The sequence below is a fragment of the Coccidioides posadasii genome, chromosome 2, assembly GCF_018416015.2.
Source record: "Coccidioides posadasii str. Silveira chromosome 2, complete sequence".
NCBI classification, from domain to species: Eukaryota; Fungi; Ascomycota; class Eurotiomycetes; order Onygenales; family Onygenaceae; genus Coccidioides; species Coccidioides posadasii.
The window spans coordinates 2,196,952-2,220,799 of NC_089408.1; the positions used below are offsets into that span (position 1 = coordinate 2,196,952).

Consider the following 23,848-nt stretch of genomic DNA (forward strand, 5'->3'; position numbering starts at 1 on the left):
GCCTCATCACGCGCAAAACTTGAAATGCTAGATCCAGCAGTGCCAGCGGCTGAATTCATAAATATCGCTGGAAAGATCATGAAAGCAAATCAAGGATACTTCGCTTGGACCAAAATATAGCAAAATACTGCTCCGAGTCTATCAAAAGCGTAGGGGAAAGGAAGAACAAAATAGGCTAAAGCAAAGAGAGAGAAAAAAAAAGGGGACAAACGGGGGGCGAAGCAACTAAGAGAAATATCAGAAAATATGCAAGGTGAACACTCCATGTGACATGCTCCTGGCAACAACCCCTGCAAACCCTGCGCAATGCAACACATCTAACCGAGAAACAACCCAAGACTGTATTAAATAAAGTAGACATGAAAATAGAAGTGAATAAATGAATAAAAAGAAAAAAAGAAAAAGGAGAAAACAGTCTATAAAAAGATTTAAGAGAAATCCATCACGGAAGGGGTTGGAAAAGAAAAGAAAAGTAAAATAAACCGAAATGAAGAGGTAAAGAACCTGGGAATACCACGGGGCAGTTCTGGTCCTCTCTATTCCTCCAATAGGTCAATACCATCCAAACCATAGCCGAAATCCATAATAACGGCTCTCGAATCCTGACTGGTGGCCACAATCCGTCGATAATCCGATTTTGCACTCAACATCCAACTCGTGGTCCAGCCAGGAAGATTGATAGAGAGCTCTCCAGATTTCGCGTCAAACACTTTCACACTCATATCATAGCTACCGCTGATCACACGGCCATTCTCGTTATCCATGTGCAAGGACCGGACTAGACCGCTATGGCCTTTCAGCTCGTTGACGAGTTCACCAGTGTTCGCGTCGAATTGGTAAATCACCTGGTCATTCCCGCCTGCGAGGATGGTGCGCGCGTCTTCGCTAAATTCTACACATGCAAGCCCTCGATCACGGCTAGCGAATTCTTTGATGCAGAGACCGGATGTGATGTTCCAGAGTTTAGCGATACCGTCACCACTGGCGGAGACGACAAGGTCACCCCGTAGTTGAACGGAGTTGACGGGTCCACGGTGGCCGAGAAGTTTCTTGACGAGTTCACCGGTCTGGCGATCCCAGACGCAGATGGTTGTATCTTTAGAGCAGGAGACGATGTATCTGCCGTCAAAACAGACGTCGAGAACACCGGCGCGATGCCCCTCTAGACGACGGATGGGTCTGTAATCGTCCTTGATGTCCCATACGATGCATGTAAAATCAGATGAACCTGTAACCATTATTTCCTCGTCAAACTGAAGACAGAGGATCGAGGCGCGATGGTAGTCCTGGTAATCGGGGTCCTCTTTCATTAATTCGCTGGCCGATTTTGCTGGCGGGCAAATGCTGATGAACGGCGTGCTTCCGGGAGAGTCCGGTTGAGGATTAATCGCCAAAGGACCGATGTGCGCACTGTCGCTTCGATCATGAAGGGCGCCGATAACTTTCAAACAAGGCCAAGGATAGTGAGCGTCCCAGACGCGGATTGTCCTGTCGCGAGAACCTGTAATGATCTTGTTCCTATATGAGGAATTAATTTGACGGACATTTAGGCATTTTCGCTTAGATTGTCACATACTCATCGAACTGGACACAGTAGACGCTGTCCTTATGGCCGTGCAAGTAAATGGCGGCAGCCTTCCCTTCCTTCCACCGGCTTTCCAGAGCGCGGCGGACGGCGTACATTTTCTTCCAGTCCTGGTTTGGCCGTACCCTCCCAAGTCCCATCGGTTTCGCCTTGCCTTCCTTTGCGCTCGCCGCACGATAGCCGTGACGGTACTCATGCCGAAACACTTCCCTCCACACATGTCGAGATGAAGCCTGTGCATTCCACGCGTGTGAAACCAATTCCGCATTTTTAACTGACTCAGCATCCAGGTACGACAGGATATGGCACATCAGCTCTGTGGGCAGATACTCCACAGGGTCTATGGCAACGTTAGATAGACTTGCTCTGGCAGGGGAAAGGGTACGCGACGCACCTTTTCGTACAACATCCAGGTCATCTTCTGAACCACGGACGCTATCTTGAATATTGATCTCTATTCCACTCTCCGAGTCGAGGGACGGTTTGGTGTCATTGCCCTGGGAGATCGCAAAGTCTTTGGTTTCCGTGGTCGATGTAACGCGTTCGAGACGAATGATCTCGTTTTGTGCAGCGGCGGCGGCACGAGCTGCCTCTCCTCCGGACAATTCTTCGGGGAATAGGGGTAGGTCAGGGGTGTTTGCAGGGATCGGTAGCGGGATACCAGAAGTATGCGACTGGGATCGGTTTAGGGCGTGAAAACTGCTGAAAGACTGCCGGTGCATGCGATGGTTCCTGAACCTCCCGTGTCGCGGTTCTTTTCGAGAACAATCACCAGGATGGGTTTCCGGGGCTCCTTCTTCCAAGGGAACGTCTAACGAATGTTTGTATGATTTATGACGGATTGTGAAAGAGAAGCGACGGACCGCGGCCCGCAGCTCGCTAACCCCATATCGGATCGAGGATATACTCTTGCTATGGCGCCTTGTCGTCGAGGGGCCAAACGATTCTGACGGTTCCAGCTCGTTGGTAGCCGGCAGGTCAAGAAATTCGGCGTTGGCACGTTTTGGGATGGCTGGTTCGTGATAAAAATGAGAGACAGCCTCTTTGTAGCTTCCATCACCGCTAGGGGCCCAGATGGCAGGGTGAAAGGGCTCAGAATGACGGTCTGAACCCTGGTCGGCCCCAGCTGTCTTTGGGCGGACCTTGGAGAGAAACGACGGTCTCCGGCGAACGGAGTGGGACTGGCTGGAAGCGCTGGGGGACATGGTAACGGTAGCGATAGTTGGTCGCGTTGATCGGGGCCTTCGCACACTGGAGAAAAGCTGGAGGAAAGGAAACAGAGAGTCAAAAAAAAAAGAAAATAAAAAATAAAAATAAAAATTGAAACGGCGGTGTTGAAAAGTGGATGTTTTAATAGGGCCCGATTTGAAATGTCGTGGAACAAGGACTCGCAGCAATCGATACCCAATTCCTTGGCCACCAGAACCCCAGCCTGAAAAGAAGACGCAGAAAGCAGAGAAAGCGAGTGTAGAGATAGAACAAGAAGGGGGAAAAGAAAAAGAGAGTGAACGAGGTGGTGGGCAGGAAGAAAGGGCAGCAGGGCGAGTCAGGAGGGAGTATCACAAGGAAAAGCAACACTCTCGCCGGATTTTGTTTTTTTCAATGCAAACAGCTGAAGCTTCGATTGCACTAGGCCACATCGGGAATAGGCCGGTGAAGATTTGTTCAGCGCTTGTCTTCATCGGGTAAGGCGCCCTTTTTGCCCCTGTCGAGCCGCAGAAACACTTTTTTCGCAGCGAGAAGCAGTCAAGGTCGCCGGGCAGCTGACTCGACAAACGACGGAGCACGGAGTGCTGGGGAAGCCTCTCGACGGCGAGAAGTGACTATTTCCCCTATGCTGACCAAATGATTGGGTTGCTGCGGCCATCCAGCGGGAGCTGAATCTTCATGTTCCTGGGGAAAAAGGGGAACCTGTGGAAAATGAATGGTCAGTCACGGCGGATTCGCCCGTTGATACCAACTGCCAATGAATGATGCTGTTGGCATTAATTGAATTGGGTTGGATGTCTTTTTCTACCTGGGTCACCCTTGCCAGGCCCGGTATCCCCGAATCCTGTTCCTCGGCTGCCATTTTTTTGAGCCAGGATGCAGGAGTCGCTTTTTATCTCCAAAACAACATTGCATACGGAGTAGGTGAACTGAAATTGAAACATCTATTCACCTTTCTTTCATTGTGTGCTATGAGAGTACTCTTCTGTGTGAGGGAGTCCTTTTCTCTGCCAGATAGCTTTTACAGACGGAGCACTCAAATAGCATTCTATACCCCATCTGTGGTACTCTCACAGTCGATGCCTCTTTTCTCACTTTTCAAACTAACCATGTTTTGTGATGATGTCCTGTATAACTAGAGTATTCACATACCTGACAGTCTAGAAAGAGAACTCCCATTCCCATAGGAACATACATACATTTGTGTAAACTTTACGACATATATCATTTTCTAGGAAGGACATCAGTCGTGTATTTGAGCCTTGATTCTGCCGCTATCACAAGGCCTACCTTCATCGAGGAGACCTCTTGGCACGCGCAGCTAACCCTCACGTCAGGATGGCACAACATATCTTCTATAAACCGTCAACTATACAGAGTACACACTGCTTTCATTCCTTGTGGAATCAGCCTCAGACGACGACGGGGGAAAGGTAGGGCATTCAGGCATTCTCGGCTGATGCTTGAACGAGTCGTACATATGTAGTTGACCCAACACCCCAACAATCCGTCGAAAGCGCGACAAAGCGATTGGCCTGCTCCTCAGCCATCCGAATGTCGCAATCGGCGCTGAGGTTTGGGCCCGCTGTTGGTCGTACATATGCCAAGTGCTGCTGCCTCCTCATCATCATTGACTGCTATAACGCTCCATATACAATTCTCCTGAAGCTTAAAAAAAATAGCCAAAAGTGAAGAAGAAGAAGAAGATAGTGATGGAGAGAGGGAGAGGGATAAGGAGATCTGCAGGCGGAGCCGCCCGGGACAGTTGTTACATTGCGCCTCGCGAACACCCAAGAACCTCGTGAAAAAGAACCGCCAGCCTCGGCCACCTACGATACTCTACAGCTACGCCGAGCTACCGATACGGTTATTAAACTACTGCCCATCAGCCCCGGGGGAACCGGCGTTAGGAGAATAAACTCCCAGTGAGCCCCCCCTCACCGAGGCTTTGATGTGACGGGTTCGGTCAGCAGAGGGACCGGTCGTCTCACCAAAAAAAATGCTCAAAACTGGAGAGAGACCACACGGCCGCAGCGAATGGCTCTGTGACGTTGCTAGCGAGCGGATTTAAGCTTATATCTCCTAGCATAACGTTATATCGGCGCATCGCGGATCCGGAGGGACGCTGGCCCAGGTGGGCGGAGTAGCCATGGCTATGCTGGTCAGCGAGAGAAGAATGCCTGGATCTCGGTGAAGAAGGGCTTGGGCGCAAGTAATCAAGGGTAGGATATTGGAACTACTTCTTGGAAAATGGATGATTAAATCAATTTACAATATAAATGTTTAGGGGGGTAAAAAAATAATTAAAAGAAAATAAAATAAAAACTGCTCACTGCCCCGGATAAAGGCTAAACGTCTGTTGGAGGCACCTGAATTTTTGAGCGGGATTAGGTAACTAACTAAGGGGGTGAGTGAGCGAGTTGGAAAAGGCATCGCCGCGTGCAGCGAGGCTTTTGACACATCAGCATGTCGTTTTCCTTCAAACATGGAACGTGTCCAACACAAAACCAGCCAACCGCACGCTGCTCCGCCTCGCTCACTCAGACGGCGATTGCAGCTTTCTTGGTTCACATCGAGTTTTCTTTGTCAGCCCAGGAGAGTTTTCTCTGACCCGTCCATTCCTTGGGCCGTCGATCTCTCAGGAGGAAAAGCCGCGACTGGGGCGCTTGACGCGGCGCTTAAAAGGCTGACCGGACAAGGTGTGGCGCATAGCTCCCTGGGCGCCTCCACAGCAGCCAATCATACGCGAATCTTCCCACCAATGACATAATCTGATATGTGGCTAAGCTGGCATATGTGGCTGGTGAGCTTAGTCACCGTTCTTTTGCGTCGTCTGGCGTGGCTTGCCGTCATCAGCATCGTTCTGCGGCGTCGAAAGTGCAAAACGGGCGGGAAATGGCTGATGTTCTTGGTCGGTTTTCACTGAGTTCTTACGTGATGAGACATGAGTCAGGCCAACTGGCTATGATGAGGGGAGAAGGCTCGGAATAGCCGCATCCACCCGGAGCCTTCCTGCCCAGCGCGGTTCCGTACCCGTCAATCCCTTCGCAAATACGGATTGGCTGGCTGCCCGAAGATTCAGCCTGAGAGGAAGCCGAAGCCATGGAGAGCCCGGAGTTCTCAGCCAGACAACATCCCTCCCTTTCTCGCACACACACACACATACACACACTCTCTCTGTCTCAATTTGCTTTGCTTCTTACAATAGTCTATGCACTATATGATTATGAGAGGACTGAAGATGCCTGCACGACGAGGGCTCCCTTCTCCATGAAGAGAACAGGAATCCTCGTCTAGCTTTACTTTTAGAGATCTTCGACGAATTTCTCCGATGGGAGCCACCTGGTTCCCCCCTTGCGGATCATAACACAATTTTTTTTTTCCCCTTCGTTTATGTCCCCAATCGAACGACCCAAGATGCCAAGGAGGGCGGAGTCAGTTAATCTGGACGGGTCCAGCGGAGGTCCTTGGTCATACCATCAACCCCAGAGGAAACGACAGAAAAAAAAGAAAAAAAAAAAAAAATTTGCTCAGTCGAAACCTGGAGAGGTGATGACCTGCATCGATTTGTGTCGCAGAAACCAGAAGACCCGGGCCGCACTGTTTGCGGGCGACCGGAACCCCGAGAGGGAGCAAGTGTCTTACCACTCTTTCTTTCTTTCAGTTAGGGAAAAAGAGAGACAAAAAAGTTGTACCAGAGAAAAAGCTGAAACGCTGGACGGAGAAATCGCTGGAAAGAGTCGAAGTTGTAAGTAACTTTCGGCCAAGAGCCGATCCAAGATCCAAGCAGCTAGGGTACAAGGAGTATTATGTATACGGAGTACGGAGTAACTAATTAGTGATGTACGTATGATGTTACCGCGGAGGAGCTTCCATTGATCCTCGCACACCGAAAGAAAAATGTGTGCCGATTGCATGTATGTATGTCTGCCCCAGCGCATCCCTCCAAGCAAGATGCGTGAGGGATTTTCGTCACGACCGTCGTCGGGGGATGCTTGTGCTCGAAGCGCCTTTATGGATCTTGGGTGGGAGGGGGATGATTCGGGATCCTGGTCGGCATTTTAGTCTTCGTGTCCTGAGGCCCGTCCGTGGCTGGCGGCAAAGAACCTGTACGGAGTACCTGTGTATACATGCAGACACTGGGTGGAGAGGTGTGTGTGTGTGTGTGTGTGTGTGTGTGTGTAGATCGAGCAAAGCAGCAGACTTCAGAGTCGGACTCAGGCTCAGACTTAGACTCAGACTCGCGATGCGAAGGATGGTTACATGGATCGGATCGCAGCTTTTCCCCTGCTACTGCGTGCTGCGACGACCGCAAGCGCTGTGGTGGGGCTGGGCGCGCGGTTCCATTGGCCTCCCGCTGCCAGCCAATCGCGGCGCTGAAGAATCGACTGTCGTCGTCGCGCTGCAACTTTAAAAAAACTCTCGATCGCCAGCCGACAGGGCACAGAGAGACAAGACAGCGGCTGCGGGTTGAGGACCGCCTCTCCAGCGCAGCAACATGATACAGCCATGAAATTCACTTCCAAAACAAGGAGAGGCTCATCATCCCACCGTCTCCCCTCCCAAGCTGGGCAAAACTTACGACCAGGGGTGGCGGGTTGAACCCCGGAAGGATCCTCTTTGCACTGCCTCACTGACCAGATTGCCATGGAACCTGAGAACTTGATTGCCTCCGCCGCGCATTTCTGGGCAACAATGGCGGGCGGAGGCACGGGAGCAAGAGTGGATTTTGTACGGAGTATACATACGTCAAAATCGCGCTGTCCATGCCGATATGTATACTGCTTGGGTTTCTTCCCTTCTTCCAACTGTTGTCTTTTTCGCAACAGCTTCTCTTTTTCCTTTTCTTTTTTTTTTTCGTCTCCAAAAACACGAAAGATATCATAGATCGGGAAATTTTCTTCCCATGTGATGGGTTGGCATTTTCTTTCATTGTTACACCGTCTCTTGTGATCCATCATCCTTCTTCACTGTTGGTTTTGCTTTTGACGTGCCATGTTTACCCTTCCTCCATGATACTTCCGCTACCCACGCTTTACATTTTCGGGTCTCAACATACGGCAGATCTTCCTTTATCAAAGCCATTTCTCTCAAGAGCATTCTGCGACTCTTCGACTACGAGCTCCAGATTCTCTTTCGTGAGCTATGGCCAACAACAACAACAACAACAGATTGCTCGCTCCCCCAATATTCATCGATACTTCGGTAAGTTTTCTCTGTTTGGTTGGGGGGGGGGGGAGAGAAAGAAAGAAAGGGGAAATAAAAAAGGTCTTCGGAAGCCCTAAACGATATGATACTAATTGCTCTTTAAAAAGCAAACGGGCCCGTCCTCTTCAACATCAGAATGTGACAATCTCTCTCCTGACAGACCTTTCTCCAGCAATGGCAGTTTTCTCACCGCTCACAGCCCCGTCTCGATGGACGGAGAGACACTTCGTTCCCGGGCAAACTCCTTTAATTCTAATGTAGAGACTCTCAGATCTCGGTCTGATTCCACAGCAATCAAGGATCCAGACCATGTTCAGTACGACGACGTACCGCTATATGAGGCCCTGAAGCCCGACCAGCGAAATGAGAAAGATTTTCAGGTGGACAAAAATCCCTTCGCTTTTACCCCTGGCCAGCTCAACAAGATGCTTAACCCTAAGTCCTTGGCTGCCTTCAGAGCACTTGGGGGACTTCGGGGTCTAGAACGAGGTCTTAGAACGGACCTGTCAGCCGGCCTATCACTCGATGAAAGTCAACTACAAGGAGCCGTCACTTTCGATGAAGCAACCAAGTGGGATTCCCAGAAGGTCGACAACTGTGGTAGCTCTCCCGTACAAAGCCACGGCGGCAGCGTTCCGGCCGAAGGTCAGTTTGCAGACCGCATACGTGTCTTCCAGCAAAACAGACTCCCGGAAAGAAAAGGCGATGGATTCTTGATTTTGCTATGGAGAGCATACAATGACAAAATAATTATCCTGTTGACAGCCGCTGCGGTTGTCTCGCTATCTCTAGGTCTCTACGAAACATTCACCGGCGGGTCTAAGGTTGATTGGATCGAAGGGGTCGCTATATGCGTCGCTATCCTGATAGTCACCGTGGTGACGGCTGCAAACGACTGGCAAAAGGAAAGACAGTTTATAAAATTGAACCGCAAAGTGAGTGGCAGCTGGGTACAGAATTCCCCGCATTTTGTCTAACTCGTGAAAACAGAAAAGCGACAGAGATGTCAAAGCGATCCGATCGGGAAAATCAATCATGATATCTGTCTTTGACATCACCGTGGGTGACATCTTACATCTGGAGCCCGGAGACGCCATCCCGGCAGACGGAGTGTTTCTTAGCGGACATGGAGTCAAGTGCGATGAATCATCAGCGACTGGAGAGTCCGATCAAATGAAGAAGACCAACGGGCACGAGGTCTGGCAGAGGATGGAGGATGGGACCGCGACCAAGAAGCTCGACCCCTTTATCCTTTCCGGAAGCAAAGTCTTGGAAGGCGTTGGAACCTATCTCGTCACCAGTGTCGGCCCTAATTCTACCTACGGAAAAATCATGCTTTCACTACAAACGACCAATGATCCTACGCCACTGCAAGTCAAGCTCGGCAAACTTGCGGATTGGATCGGTGGTTTGGGTCTAGCGTAAGCGGAACATCCCCTTTGCTCAGTTTGATGCCCGAGTTTACGAGAACTAACACTGTTACAGCGCTGCGCTTGTCCTATTCTTCGCTCTTCTCATTCGGTTCCTTGTGCAATTGCCAGGAAATCCTGGCACGCCAGCAGTCAAAGGTCGGGAGTTTACGGACATTTTAATTGTCGCAGTCACAGTGATCGTTGTGGCCATTCCAGGTATGCTCTGCCCCGTGTACCCGAATGATCCTTAGGGTCCCCTTCCATCTAACGCGCACCTGCAGAGGGTCTCCCTTTGGCCGTCACTCTTGCTCTTGCCTTTGCGACCGCTCGCATGGTCAAGGAGAACAATCTTGTTCGAATCCTGCGCGCATGCGAAACTATGGGAAACGCGACGGTCATCTGTTCTGACAAAACTGGAACCCTAACTCAAAACAAAATGACAGTGGTGGCCGGGACATTCGGCACCAAGCACAGCCTCGATCAAACGGACGAGCGCGGAGATGCGCCATCGAATATGTCGCAAAGGTTTGCTGCGATGTCATCGTCCGTTCGAGATCTCCTCCTGAAAGCGGTCGCTTTGAATTCGACGGCATTCGAGGGCGAAGAGAATGGCCAGCGCACATTCATCGGAAGTAAAACAGAAGTCGCTATGTTGCAACTTGCTGAACAATATCTCGGTTTGAATTTGCCAGAGGAGCGGGCAAATGCCGAAATCGTTCAAATGATTCCCTTCGATTCAGCCCGGAAGTGCATGGGCGTTGTCGTTCGACAGAACAACGGGACCTATCGACTCCACGTTAAAGGCGCGGCTGAAATGATGCTGGCCAAGGCGACCAAGGTCATCTGCGAACTGTCTCAAGACCCTCTCAAATGCGAAGCTCTCCCAGATAACACTAAGAGCATGGTTCTGGACACCATCAACTCGTACGCTCAGCGGTCTCTTCGGTCAATTGGCATCGTATACAAAGATTTCGAATTCTGGCCACCTCCTGGGGTGAAGACCCTAGAAGACGACAAGTCCATGGCCGACTTTGATGATGTGTTCCATAATATGGTATGGGTGGGTGTTGTTGGAATTCAGGATCCACTGCGTCCTGAGGTCCCTGGTGCGATCGAGAAGTGCAACAGAGCCGGGGTGCAAGTCAAGATGGTTACCGGTTCGTTTTACAAAATTGTTTATCAATTTATGTGACTTGTTTTCTCCTCTGCTGACATTTTCATATAGGTGACAATATGACCACAGCAGTCGCCATTGCTACCGAATGCGGTATCAAAACCCCTGACGGGATTGCAATGGAGGGTCCTAAGTTCCGACAATTGTCCGACGAAGAGATGGACCGTATCTTACCAAACTTGCAAGTCCTCGCGCGCTCCTCGCCAGAAGATAAGCGCATCCTCGTCGCACGGCTTAAGCATCTTGGCGAAACTGTGGCAGTGACGGGAGACGGCACAAACGATGGCCCGGCTCTGAGGACAGCAGACGTCGGCTTTTCCATGGGTATTGCAGGAACGGAAGTTGCAAAGGAGGCTAGCTCGATCATTCTTTTGGACGACAATTTCAAATCCATCGTGACTGCGATCTGCTGGGGACGCGCCGTTAATGACGCCGTTGCACGATTCCTTCAGTTCCAAATTACCGTCAATATCACCGCTGTGTGTTTGGCATTTGTTTCAGCTCTGGCTAACGAGGATAATGAGAGCGTTCTCAATGCGGTTCAGCTGCTATGGGTCAATCTCATTATGGACACCTTTGCGGCTCTGGCTCTCGCAACCGATGCACCGACGGAGAAGATCCTGGACCGCAAACCGACTCCAAAGTCGGCATCGCTCTTCACGATGACGATGTGGAAAATGATCATCGGGCAAAGCATCTATCAACTTATTGTCACATTCACCCTTTACTTCGCCGGCGCCAAAATTCTGAACTACGACGTTGCTGCGGATCACCATTTACAAGAGCAACTGGATACAATCGTTTTCAACACGTTTGTCTGGATGCAGATATTCAACGAGTTCAACAATCGTCGGCTCGACAACAAATTCAATATTTTCGAAGGAATACATAAAAATTACTGGTTTATCGGAATCAACGTACTTATGGTGGGTGGTCAAGTGATGATCATCTTTGTGGGTGATGTCGCCATCGGCGTGGAGCGTCTCAATGGCGAGCAGTGGGCAATCTGCATTCTTTGCGCAATTTTTTGTCTTCCATGGGCGATCGTGCTTCGCTGTATACCCGATCGACACTTTGCGGTTGTCTTCAATGGCGTTCTCGGCGCAGTTGCCTTCGTCTGGAAACCGATCGCAAAAGCCATGAAGTTTGTATTTTCTCCGGTGCGAAAGGCGTTTTCTGCTACTTGGGCCGCACTGCGGCGGTTCTGCTCGCGCATCATCAAGTCCAAGAAGGGATCCTCTCCTGAAGAGCTGGAGATCGAGACCCACGACGAGGAAGCTCCGAAGCTCGGGAAGGACAAGGAGGAGGAGACCCCGCGGGCAACACATGCTAACTTACCCCCGATCACATTGACCGGGCCAAGTTAGATCATGGATTGATGACTTGATACTTAATACTTTTTGTTTTATTTTTGTTTTATTTTTTTTGGTCCTCGGCTGTACTATCTACATACTACGGGTTAGGGAGCTCGGCGTTTTTTTGGTTTGGATCTACTTGTTCAACACCTTTTGCATTGGGCGGCTTCTATCTTTTTTATTCCATAGTTACTGGGTGGATTGGCTCTACATTGTTTCTTTCTTTTGTTACCACATAGCTATGCCTTATGATGATTCTGGAGCTGGGATCAAGAGGAAGAAGGGGTTTTTCATTGGCTGCGTTTTCATATCCTGTATACTACTAAATATGAGAAAATAAATACATAATAAATAGCCAGGTGATATGGATTGTGAAAATAATTAGCTGTGTCTATCCCCGATCCGAAAGTGCTGGCGGTACTGGCTGTTGTTGCGTTTTATCTCCGCTGAACGCGTCCACCCCCGTTAGGATCCATCATCCACCATCCTCCCGAGCATAATTAACCCAACCAAGCCAAACCAACCAAACAGGCAGATCCATAACATCTTCGAAGCCAATTGTCGCTCCCCGTCAGAGCACCCTTTTCTCCAAATAGTCATCTTAATGAAATAGCCTATTTCTCCATTCTAAATCAACCCGACAAGTCCTACTACCCCACAGTCCAATCTCCCTCCGTGCGGGCAAGCAAGCACCACGCATCCTCCGTACCGGCACAGCCATGGCAAACATCAACTACCGCACAATCGACGTCGACTCGCTTGACCCGGACGCCCCCGTAAATTTCCCCCTCGAGACCCTTCTTCCTTCCAACCTCCCGCCGTCCTCGTCCTCCGGTGCCGCCGCAAACATCGCTTCGCAGATCCGGCAGCTGCTGCGGTCCGGCGACTCGGAGGGAGCTTTGCGCCATGCTCTTGACACGGCACCGCTAGGCGGAGATGATCGCGCGAAGGAGGTCCATCTAGCCACGGTTGTAGAGGTGTTGCAGAGCATACGGCAGGCGGAGATGGCGAGGGTGCTAGAAGGCGTGTGCAGCGGGGAGGGAGGGGTGGAAAGGGGAGATTGTCTGATGAAATACTTGTACGGGAAATATATTTCGTTCTTTTATCTTGCATTTTTCTGTTTTCCGTTTTCCGTTTTCTTCCCTTGTCTGTGTGTGCTTCTGATTCAGTGGGATTTTCTTTGTGTGCGTGCTGACGTTTGGCCTGTTTGGGGTGGACAGGTATAGAGGCATGGCGTCGCAATCCTCAGGCGGTGGGGCAGCTCCGTCATCGAAGAAGTCGTCTTTGTCACCGCAGAGCACCGGTTTCTCGCAGATACAAGGTCGGAACTTTGGCGAGGGTGGCGGTGGCCAGCAGATGGCTGTGCTGCTGAACTGGCATGAAAGATTGGTCGAGGTTGTCGGTGTAGGTTCGATTGTACGAGTGATGACGGATCGACGCACTGTCTGAGAGCAGCTTACTTTGAGGGTTACTGGAAGAACGAAAGGGGTGAGGTTGCGTGCGCCTTTTGCACCCTTGCAATCCCTTCGGGGCTGGTGCACTCGCAGTATACAGGATCCCGGGGGGTTACGGCTGGTTCAGTATCGATCGTCAGAGAGTCTAGATCATTCAGGAAGCAGAATATCTACTGATTATTGCTCAAAGCTCCCTCCTCCCAGCACATCCTTGAGATTTATCTGACCGCTTCCTCTCTGCAGTGGCTGGGACTGTCCTTCGCCCTCTTTCCATCCTATCATGTATATAAATCTAAACGTAGCTGGGATACCCTGCTCTCCTTCCTCCTCATGCAAGGCTCTATATATTGCTTCGTTCGCCAACAAGACGTCTCTTGACATCGGGCCTATTTCCCGCTGTTTGATAGCATTATTTTCTCCCATCGCCTGGAGATCCATCATCAGCGCGAACGTATTAGGGTAGCCAACCACTATATCTTCAACATCTACCGTAAGCAGGCGGAAACCAGCCTTGTTCAACAGGCCACCAATGTCTCGGACGTCCGCCAATGGTGAGATATGCGGACTAACCCCGCCTCTGCGTTCGAGATCCGCAAGCTGTAGGGAAGAGCGCAATTCGAAGAGGGTGTCTCCGCCAAACATCGCTGCAATAAACGGGCTATCAGGCTTTAAAATCGAGTTCACCTGCGATAATAGTGACGGTAGGTCATTTATCCAGTGTATTGAGAGAGAAGAGAGGACGGCGTCGAAGGTATTCGGCCCGTAAGGGAGGTGTTCCAAGCTAGGTACAACCTCTCGGGTGATTGGTATTTCGGAATTAAAGGGCAGCGACTCGTCGCGGTATAGTAAAGACGGTGACTCTTCCACACATGTGAGCTTGGATATCCGCTTCGCTATGGGTTCGGCGGGTTGTGCATTGGGGATGTCTGGGTCAACGTAAGGCTGCGTGAGGGCGCGTGCAATATTGCAGCTATTCGCTCCAAGGTCAAGAACATGGTTGAAATTCCTTTTGATATCCTGCATTAGATTTTTTTTTTTTTTTTTTTCTTTTTTTAGCGAAGTACTTCAAACCTCCATCTCGTCGCCTATCTCGAGACTTACCAGCAGCCGCTCACTCAGCCGAGATGCAACTTCGTCTTTGAGATAATCAACCTTCCGGCTCTCCTCGGCATTCTGTGCCGCCCTCTCCTTTTGTAGATATTTTGATTTGCGGTTGAATATCTCTAGTGTGGGATTGCCTGGGGCTTGCACAGCGTAGCTCCGCGTGAAGAAGATTTCACGGCGGAGGAGCGACGGCGGCACGAGGCGCGGACGGAGAGACATAAGGGTCGGTTGGAGAAGCCTGGACTGTTAAGAAACCATTTCTAGACAGTTGGATTTTTAGAGAACCGCAGTCAAGGAGCTGGATTGGGTATTGGCAGCACGCAAGCTGTCAACGAATTTGCGGAGGTGAAGCCGGGGAGCTTTGATGTTTTTTTGAGCTTCAAACCACGAACTAACTTAGTTAACGCAACACAAGGCAGCGCAATTCGGCACCGTGTTGAATGAGATGGCACGTTTATTAGTTTTACACGGGTGAAAGGCCAACTACCCCATCCTGTCCCAGAGAGGAGTTCATTGTAAGTAAAATTACCCGGGTGGCCCTGTTTCTTCCCTCCGTAAACTAATTGGACGTTCTCAGAAAGCCCCAGGGGTCAACATGCGAGGGTGTTGACCGTCACGAATTCCCCGCGCTAGAACCTCGAGATGGCTCGTCCGCTCCCGTATACCTTTATCTCGTGTCCTTGCGCTGAAAGTCCGCTCTCCGGACAGCCTACAAACCGGCTATCTAGAGACCTCTCTAGCCTCTCTCTAGCACGGTCCGACGATGACGACGATGAAAAGACGTTTGATCCCAGGTCCCCTCGAGCCAATTATTCCCTTTATCCTCCAGAACACCTTCTATATTGCGAGGACTGCCATCAAATAAAGTGTCCACGATGCATTACGGAAGAGATTGTTTGCTGGTATTGCCCTAATTGTTTATTTGAAACGCCTAGTAGCATGGTGAAGAGTGAGGGGAACAGGTTGGAATTCGAGATCAACGCGTGAAAGACGGGATGGCTAATCGCACTCATGGTTAGATGCACACGCAACTGTTTCAATTGCCCTATATGTACGTCCCCTTTGGCTGTATCCACTGTCGGGAACGGCGACGGGAATGGCAGCTCGCAGAATGGCCCCTGGATATTAACGTGCAGCTATTGCATGTGGACCACTCTCGATATTGGTATTAAGTTTGATAAACCAACAAATATCCGCTCCCAGCTGTCTTCCATTTTCAAGGGAACTGATCGACGAGAATCGATTGCTCGACCGTCGCACATGAGATCACCGCTGTCCAGTTTTTCTTCCTTGCAGGATATAGCGGATGGGCCTAGCCCCCAGGACGAGCATCAAACGCAGGGCGCTCTCTCTGAGGATAGCCAATCGTCTCTCAACCACGATGCTCGCTTCGCAGCATTAAAATCCTTCTATCGGAGTCAGCTTGCAGAGACTACTTCGTCACCTGACCCATTAATTGGACCAGAACTTGGCTCGTACTCTTCACCGAGTGCACTCAGTCGTATAATGTCACTATATGCCTCAGGCCTGGGTGGATTGCATGGCAGTGGCGCCAAAAAGGCCAAATCTAGGCCACCTGTCATGCGTGAAGCCCTGACGCAATCCGAAGGATTACATATCCCACCTGCAGGAGCAGAAAGCGCTACAGTCCAAAAGATGGCCACGGAAGGTTGGGACGGGCTTGCCTCAATGGAGCAACGATTATTCCAGCTACCAGGCACGCGGTTTGTGGATGATCTATGCCCTCTCCCCGCCTTTCTCCGCACAAAGAGGTCGAAACGCTGCAAAGCCTGCAAGCACATACTCGTTAAACCTGAGTTTAAACCTCAATCTACACGTTTCCGCATCCGTCTCATCGCAATCAGTTACATACCCCTAACTAACCTACGACCCATCGTCCCGTTGCCGCCAACACCACCCGTCAACCTCGACGCTCTTGAGCCACTCAAACCAGTTCAGTTACTCCTTACCCTGAAAAATCACATGTTCGACCCAATCCGTGTTACTCTCGCCACGCCATCGGTGACCCCCGGCCGTGTAGCTTCGAGGGTCACTATTCTATGCCCGGAATTCGAAGTAGGCGCGAACACCGACGTGTGGGACGAAGCGCTCCAATCTAGTAGCGCCCCAGATCCACGCTCCTCTAGATCGGGTGTGGAAAAAGTTGCGGAAGCGGGAAAAGTCTGGGATAAGGGCCGCAACTGGTCTACAGTGGCTATGGAAGTGGTCCCGGGATCACTGGCTGACCTGGGTGAAAGTGGACTAACTGAGGATGAAGATATTCTTGAGATACCTATCTTTGTGAGACTTGAATGGGAAGCAGAGGGGGTCAATGAAGGTTTGAACCTGCCTTCAAAGCCAGGTAGTAAGAAAACCGATGTGGAGATGGTAAAGCGGGAGCTAGCATATTGGATGGTGCTGGGAGTCGGGAGAATCGTCGCTAGCGGTGCGGGTGAAAGGTAGATTTGCTTAACTTACTCCTGAATTTTGGTCGTTGAGATACCCTATTGAAATCCGGAGAGACTTAGTGGGCTGGAGCAGAGCCGGGTATCGCTGGGTAAGGACGGATGGTTCAATAATCCCTTTCTTGACATTGTACGTTGGACTCGTCAATGCATTTCAATACAATAAAGTAGTATGCAGACAATACACATAGAACAAACGGTCGTAGGAGAAGGGGGAAAAGGGCAGAAGAAAGGGTAAGAAGATCTCCATATCTAGAACCGTGCTCCATGTATTGGCATGCCGTTCCAACCTTTTTGTGGCTTCCTATCCGTCATCTTCACCCCCCCCCCCCACAGATAAGGAGCCCGGGTCCAACCCTCTCTCCATTAAAGAACAGCAAAGCGGAAAATCACACAAAATGGAACTGTCTAGTATTCCACAGCGCTGCTCTGGGGGAACTCGAAACCCACACCACGGCCCGTCAATCTGCGGTAGACTTCACCATATGCGTCGAGGCGGTGGTCAACACCACCACGCTCCTTCTCGTGGAGGATAACCTTGAGGATCTTGCTGCCGTCCTCCTTTGTTCGGAGACGCTTGCCAACAATCTCGACTGGGTACACGATATCGGTAAGGATGGCATCGTGGACAGCGGTGAGAGTGCGGGAGCGTGGGCGCTTCTGGGTCAACTTGGTGCGGGAGCGGCTGGAGCGCTTGGGGCGGGGAAGGATGCGGCGAGAAGCAATGATCATAACTTGGCGATCAGAGAACTTCTTCTCAAGTTCCCGGGTGAGGCTATATTTCCATCGCTAATTAGTTCTGTAGTCCATAACGAGATGCGTGCGTTGCGCGGGAGACTTTTAAGGATAGCGCGAGAGCTAGGATGCTGGAATATCGAAATCATGCCAGTATTTGCACACATACCGCTGCTGGATCTTGTGGAATCCCTGGAGAAGAGGAACTGGGACGAAGATAACAATAGCCTTCTTTCCGTGACCAACTTCGATCTATTATATCAGATAAACCATCAGCGCCCAAGTCCAAATAATTCGATAAATTGCCCGGAGAAAATGCGTTGACCAAGCTCGATGTCACTCTTTCCATATATCCTACTGCATCCGGAATATTTTCATCAAGCCGGAAGCCCGGAGGCCAGCCATTCGCCGTTGCTCAGCAATATCCGATTCTTTTTTCATTTCCCTCCTCTTCTCCGCATAGCTTCAAAAATAAAAACTCCAATTGCCTTACCTCGCGAGCAGACACAAACTGCAGCGGACGGAGAGCAGCCTTCAGATCGGGGGTATTGGTCTCCAAATCGCTGAGAGCATTGGCCAAAGAGGTCTCGAGCTCTGAAGGGTTTTGCCGGGACGGGCTGTTGGCAGCGATCTTGTTGAGGGCAGCCATGGTTACAGGAACGATATGAGGAAAAACAGCACAACCGCTTTGCTGCTGCTTTCCCTTTGTCGTTAACGGACTCGGCGGAGGTTGGCTGAACGAGGTGAGGAAGAGCTGGTCGGTGTTCCGTCGAGGTGAGGTTTGCGCCGTGCTGGCCGTCTTCTTCGCTCCAGGCAGTTTTGTTTCGTGGGACCCTCGCTTAGACGAATCGGGCCCTTACCGAATCCGGTAAGGTGGAAGTCTTAGCTAAGGCATCTAGCGTGATGCTGGAAAGTGAGGGTCCCGTGACTTCAGTCCCATCCCTTTTAAAAAACAGCCAACAGAAAATCAGTTCTGAACATCGCGAATATTCCATTATAGGCAAGCTAGCTAATATGTACTACGGAGTGTGCAGAGACGGCTTGAAATTACATCCTATTCGAACTTTAGCATATCATACATATCGTCCGGGTCTAAAGCGCGTTAGCTGGCATTCCAAAACTGCAAAATGCCGACGTCAATGCAAACCCGAACGACTGGCTTACCTTTCTGGTTTTCGAGGATATACTGGCTCAGCGAATTGATCTCATGGTCGAATTCAGTGAGGAGCTCCTGATATTTGAGCTTAACCCTCTCATTTCGCAGCGAGCCACCTTTGACGGCAGCTTTAGCAACGTGGAAGCGAGAGACTCCGTTAACCAACATCATGTTGAATGGGGTGGTCGTGCTTCCTTCTTCCTTGTACGATGCGATGCTCACGCGGTGCAGCTTAGGTCTCCCGAATAAAAGCCCTTTCAGTTCGGTCTCGTAGCCATGGTAGTTGAAATGCACTGGGACATTTGGAGTGAAAAGTGCTTCGAATGCTTCCTCAGAAAGAGAATGAGGATGTCTATTCTCTACTCCGAGGATCATCAGGTCTGTCACGTTGACCATGCGAACCCGCAGCTCGGGAACGCGCTTCCTCAGCATAGTCGCTGCCTGGATAACTTCAAATGTGAGCTCCGTACCTATCCCAACAATCACGACATCTGGGTCCAAGCCATCATCTGTACTAGCAAATTTCCACACAGAACCACCTGCTCGACAGTGGCTCTCGGCTTCCTCTGCACTCAGATACACGGGAGTTGGCTGTTTAGAACCAATCATAAGATTTACGTAATTTTTCGACTTCAAGCAGTGAGCCAACGTAGAAAGAAACGTATTTGCGTCAGGCGGGAGGTAGACCCGTGCATAATCCGGTTTCAGGTTCAGTACTGCCCCAATAAACGATGGATTCTGATGAGAAAATCCGTTATGCTCTTGGCGGGTCCAAGTACTCGTCTCGATATAGTTGAGACTGTATAAGTCTCGATGCCATGTCGTTTCTCGAGCCTAGAAAGCGCAGCGTTACTTCTAGGACGGTACTTAAGCTCATGACGAGCACGATGCTGAGAGGCCAAAGCTTACCATCTTGTTGAATTTGGCATATTGCACCATCATTGTGTGGATGATTCCAAGAAAGCTCTCGTAAGATGGAAATATTCCAAGTCGCCCAGTCAACGTGTATCCCTGAAGGAACCCCTGACACATATGTTCGCTGAGTACTTCTATGACTCGTCCGCCTCTCGCATTCGAAAATTGGTCCCACTGGAAATTCCGAATCGTATGCGCAAGAGCCTGATCTAACTTATTGCTTTCAAGTTCATCCGGAGAAAATAATCGCGCACTATGAGGGTTGTCCAGAAATAACTGATCAATGAGCCTTCCAATGGTTTTCATGGAACTCCCATGAGAGCCTGTATCCACAGCAAACTGTTTCCAGTCTGGTATGGCAATCTTTTGCAAACTTTTGTAGGCTTCCGGCCGCTGGCCCATCCTCTGTGAATGTTCTTTCGGAAGGATGAAGTTTATTTCGTCAATGACATCTCCATTCTCTTGAAACAGTTCATTTGGCTTATAAGATAACAGCCACTCTTGCAAAGCATTCAGTTCTTCGCCATCTTTCTTTGCCGCAGGGAGCGGGACTTGATGTGCATGGAATGAACCCTCTACAATCTTGCCGTGGATCTTCTTAGGCCCCGTCCATCCCTATGAATAAGGGTTAGCTTGGAACAAATGGATAGACAAATGGATTGTTCCGAAAAGAGACCTACCTTGGGTGTTCGAAGAATGATCATTGGCCACCGCGGTTTCATAATTGGTTTACCGGATCGGGCAGCATTCTGAATTATCCGGATTTCTGATAGCGTCCAGTTCAGAGCAGTGCTAAATTCCGCATCGATATTATCTAGATTTCCAACAATTACGGCTTGGTAACCAAAACCAGAAAACAACGCAAGCAGCTCTCTGTCATCCATACATCCATATATTGTGCGTTCGCTTATTTTAAACCCATTGAGATGGAGGATTGGGATGACAGCACCAGACTCCGCTGGGTCGATGTACTTATAGGAATGCCAACTCCTTTATCACAGTCAGGATCTCCCACTCAATTTGGAATGCAAAGATTTACTCACGCGGTGCACGGCCCACTCTCAGCCTCGCCGTCGCCTACAATGCAGGCAACAATCATGTCTGGCTTATCCATTACGGCTCCAAATGAGACAGCCAAAGCGTAGCCAAGTTCACCACCCTCATGTATTGCTCCAGGGGTTTCCGCGTTGATGTGACTGTCGGAATCAGCACTCAGAACTAACATCGGGGCATAAAGAGAGCCAACCTTGGGAATCCACCTGTAGTGCTGAAAGTAGTAATCAACTTTGTGAGACCACTCGTATCTCGAGAATAATCGGGGTAGAATTTCTCCAGGGAGCCCTCCATCCAGAGACAGGCAAGAAGGGCCGGCGCTCCATGACCAGGGCCGATAACAGCCAGAATGTCAAGGTTATGTTCACAAATCAAATAATTGAGGTGGGAATAGATAAAATTTAAACCAGGGCAGGTGCCCCAGTGGCCTTTCAACAGTATAAGCATCTTATCAATGGGGATTTTGCCGAGCTTATTTCGACGTACCCAATAACCGTGGCTTAACATCACCAAACGTCAGCTTACGCTTGAGATACGCATTATCTCGAAGAAATATCATCGCTTGGTGTCGTTTAGCTTCAGTTACAAAATTTGGTAGGTCCATAGCCCTCACCTGCTGCGATATAGTCCGCAGTTCGACGGAATTTGACCAGCGAATCAAGTGCATCCTTGCTCAGGGGTGACACTTGAAGGCGAACTATCAACTCATCAAGTGAGGAAGGCAAATGCGAAGGTAGTGCCTTCGGATCCGGTTTATCGATGACTTCCCCAGGCATCTTCGCTGATGAATCCGTATGACTGGTACGGGGTACTTCTTGGGAGCTATCTTTGCAGAGCTTCGGTCCATATAGTGTGTAGCGTCCAAATAAAAGTGCCCGCAATACGAGTAGATATAGACATAGCTAGCTTCTATCAACCATCGCCAATAGAGCCAATTGAGGCTGCCATGTTTGCTACAGAAACATTGGTAATATCAAGGCATTCCACAGCCCATACGTCACAGTGTTCGGCTGCTGACATCACAAAGTTGGAATCTAGGACGGGTAGCGATGTGAAACGACAGCGGGAGCGTAGGGTATATTTGCACGATGGGAAAGAGGCTGGTTTTCCGATACGCATCATAAAAGCCATCAGCAGCATGGGAGAGTTGATTCTTGCAATCAACGCGGGCACGTCGTCCGTGGGCCTCACCATCTTCAACCGCCACAGGCCGCCAAGGAAAATAGCAACAGCCAAAGTAGCTGGGATCACTGCACCGCCACGTACATTCAAGTACTCGCACGGCCACACCAAACAGAGGCGGGAGGTCGATGAGAAGATTGACACTCCGCAGGAGGCCTTTACATACCTTTTGACCCATTTTCTCAATGACCCCAAGTTGACCATAATTAGCAGTAAAGATGACTTCGCATATATCTGCCATCGTGTGGTGCACGGCGGTGATTTTACTCGGGAAGCGGTGATCAGCACAGATACATTTAGCTACCTCGAAGCGTTGCAGGACCTTGCCCCGTTGTATGTATAAGATGTTGGATTTTCGGGGGGCATTTATGCTTACTCGATTGGATAGACACAATACGGCATCATTGGATATTATTCGAACATGTCTTAATGAAATTCCGGGAGCCAAAAGCGTGGCCTACTTTGACACAACGTTCCACCGGTCGTTGCCAGATTACATTAAGGCGTATCCCATTCATCAAGAAGTTGCCAGGTCCAATTGGCTGCGCAAATATGGCTTTCATGGAATTAGCTACAGCTTCATTTTACGCTCCGTCGCGGAGTTCCTCAAAAAGCCAGTGGAGTTGACAAACATCATTGCACTTCATCTTGGAAGCGGTGCATCTGTTTGCGCAATTAGAGGCGGAAAGTCGATTGATACCTCGTGAGTGATGTCCTATTCGAACATCCTAAGAAGAAATGTTTATGATCAACATTCCTGCAGAATGGGTCTTACACCCCTTTCTGGCTTGCCCGGCGCCACGCGAAGCGGAGACATAGATCCGACGTATGTACCATTGCATCGTTATCGCCATGTCCTAGTGTGCTTATTTCCTCAGGCTCGTATTCCACTATACATCTGAAGCTTGCAAATTAAGCTCGTCAAGCACAAAAGACATGCACCTTACGCAGGTATGTACATGCATACAATAATAAAATTCATATATTGTCAGGCATTTCGCTGATATTAACTGATCTAGGCTGAAGAGATCCTCAACAAACAAGCCGGTTGGGGGGCCATTGCAGGCACAACCGATTTCTCCAAAATCGCGACAGATAGTCCAGAAACCGACATGCACAAGCTGGCATTTGATATATTTGTCGACCGCATTGTTGGTTTTATCGGAAGCTACTTTGTTAAGTTGGATAGCGAAGTTGATGCGGTTGTGTTTGCCGGCGGGATTGGGGAGAGAAGCGCAATGCTTCGAGCAGCCATCGTACAGAAATGCCGGTGTCTCGGTCTCTCCATTTGTCAGCGGAAGAACTCAAAGGGTTTCTATGATAATGCATCGACTGTAATCGATATTTCTGAAAAATCTAGCCAAAGCCCTGCAATTTTGGTTTGCCAAACCAATGAAGAGGTATATTGTACCCACTATCCTCAAGTATCTCTTCTATCCATTCACTAATATCACTTTACAGTATGAGATGGCACATCAATGTGTTAATAACCCTCCCTGAATGTGGACAACGCACCGTTATTTTACTATAATGTTTGAATGCTTGAGCTTCTTAATCAACACCCTTTACCCCCTTTCTCAATATCAGCCGAGTAATAGCCAACAAGCTGAAGATAACTTATAACACTTGTAGCTTTACTGAGCCATATATCACCAGCATGCTAGATCCAACCAGACAATGATTCTTCTTGTACATATTCAGTGGCAAGAATAACTATGGATCATATCTCAACAATATGTAGTAAGAACTTCAAGCGCAACTTCTGGAGCTCATCACCAACGGACTTGACCCCATGGTTTCATTGGACCATATTGGCTATCTCGGAAAACACCAATGTTGCT

The 23,848-nt window shown here is 49.7% G+C and overlaps 9 protein-coding genes across 9 annotated transcripts; 5 read left to right on the forward strand and 4 right to left on the reverse strand.

Annotated features, from left to right (window-relative positions):
• Positions 1 to 450: 450 nt before the first annotated feature.
• On the reverse strand, positions 451 to 2,790 carry D8B26_003246 (uncharacterized protein; the record flags this gene model as incomplete). The annotated part of the gene is made up of 3 exons (XM_003068483.2): positions 451 to 1,518; positions 1,577 to 1,925; positions 1,980 to 2,790. The coding sequence occupies 3 exons, from the start codon at positions 2,788 to 2,790 to the stop codon at positions 537 to 539; spliced, it is 2,142 nt and encodes a 713-aa protein (XP_003068529.1). The 3' UTR covers positions 451 to 536.
• Positions 2,791 to 6,187: 3,397 nt separating this feature from the next.
• D8B26_003247 (uncharacterized protein) lies at positions 6,188 to 6,550 on the forward strand (the record flags this gene model as incomplete). The annotated part of the gene is made up of 1 exon (XM_066124085.1): positions 6,188 to 6,550. One exon carries the CDS (start codon positions 6,188 to 6,190, stop codon positions 6,548 to 6,550), a length of 363 nt encoding a protein of 120 aa, XP_065980161.1.
• A 1,389-nt stretch (positions 6,551 to 7,939) lies between these two features.
• On the forward strand, positions 7,940 to 11,962 carry PMC1 (plasma membrane calcium; the record flags this gene model as incomplete). The annotated part of the gene is made up of 6 exons (XM_003068482.2): positions 7,940 to 7,999; positions 8,110 to 8,937; positions 8,993 to 9,423; positions 9,488 to 9,630; positions 9,696 to 10,571; positions 10,640 to 11,962. The coding sequence occupies 6 exons, from the start codon at positions 7,940 to 7,942 to the stop codon at positions 11,953 to 11,955; spliced, it is 3,654 nt and encodes a 1,217-aa protein (XP_003068528.2). The 3' UTR covers positions 11,956 to 11,962.
• Positions 11,963 to 12,662: 700 nt separating this feature from the next.
• D8B26_003249 (uncharacterized protein) lies at positions 12,663 to 13,392 on the forward strand (the record flags this gene model as incomplete). The annotated part of the gene is made up of 2 exons (XM_003068481.1): positions 12,663 to 13,021; positions 13,164 to 13,392. The coding sequence occupies 2 exons, from the start codon at positions 12,663 to 12,665 to the stop codon at positions 13,390 to 13,392; spliced, it is 588 nt and encodes a 195-aa protein (XP_003068527.1).
• Positions 13,393 to 13,574: 182 nt separating this feature from the next.
• D8B26_003250 (uncharacterized protein) lies at positions 13,575 to 14,720 on the reverse strand (the record flags this gene model as incomplete). Its single annotated transcript, XM_003068480.1, has 2 exons — positions 13,575 to 14,414; positions 14,499 to 14,720. The coding sequence occupies 2 exons, from the start codon at positions 14,718 to 14,720 to the stop codon at positions 13,575 to 13,577; spliced, it is 1,062 nt and encodes a 353-aa protein (XP_003068526.1).
• A 358-nt stretch (positions 14,721 to 15,078) lies between these two features.
• D8B26_003251 (uncharacterized protein) lies at positions 15,079 to 17,303 on the forward strand. Its single transcript, XM_003068479.2, has 2 exons — positions 15,079 to 15,463; positions 15,521 to 17,303. Exons 1-2 carry the CDS (start codon positions 15,144 to 15,146, stop codon positions 16,962 to 16,964), a joined length of 1,764 nt encoding a protein of 587 aa, XP_003068525.2. The 5' UTR covers positions 15,079 to 15,143; the 3' UTR covers positions 16,965 to 17,303.
• Positions 16,644 to 18,514, reverse strand: RPS7 (40S ribosomal protein eS7). The gene is made up of 3 exons (XM_003068478.2): positions 18,195 to 18,514; positions 17,871 to 17,953; positions 16,644 to 17,741 (listed from the first exon to the last, which is right to left on the reverse strand). The coding sequence occupies exons 1-3, from the start codon at positions 18,348 to 18,350 to the stop codon at positions 17,375 to 17,377; spliced, it is 606 nt and encodes a 201-aa protein (XP_003068524.1). The 5' UTR covers positions 18,351 to 18,514; the 3' UTR covers positions 16,644 to 17,374.
• Positions 18,515 to 18,679: 165 nt separating this feature from the next.
• D8B26_003253 (uncharacterized protein) lies at positions 18,680 to 21,749 on the reverse strand. The gene is made up of 8 exons (XM_003068476.2): positions 21,439 to 21,749; positions 21,312 to 21,386; positions 21,019 to 21,253; positions 20,816 to 20,968; positions 20,453 to 20,762; positions 19,767 to 20,387; positions 18,866 to 19,691; positions 18,680 to 18,793 (listed from the first exon to the last, which is right to left on the reverse strand). Exons 1-8 carry the CDS (start codon positions 21,599 to 21,601, stop codon positions 18,756 to 18,758), a joined length of 2,421 nt encoding a protein of 806 aa, XP_003068522.2. The 5' UTR covers positions 21,602 to 21,749; the 3' UTR covers positions 18,680 to 18,755.
• A 150-nt stretch (positions 21,750 to 21,899) lies between these two features.
• On the forward strand, positions 21,900 to 23,663 carry D8B26_003254 (uncharacterized protein). The gene is made up of 5 exons (XM_003068477.2): positions 21,900 to 22,340; positions 22,396 to 22,710; positions 22,771 to 22,833; positions 22,886 to 22,958; positions 23,027 to 23,663. Exons 1-5 carry the CDS (start codon positions 21,964 to 21,966, stop codon positions 23,453 to 23,455), a joined length of 1,257 nt encoding a protein of 418 aa, XP_003068523.1. The 5' UTR covers positions 21,900 to 21,963; the 3' UTR covers positions 23,456 to 23,663.
• Positions 23,664 to 23,848: the final 185 nt, after the last annotated feature.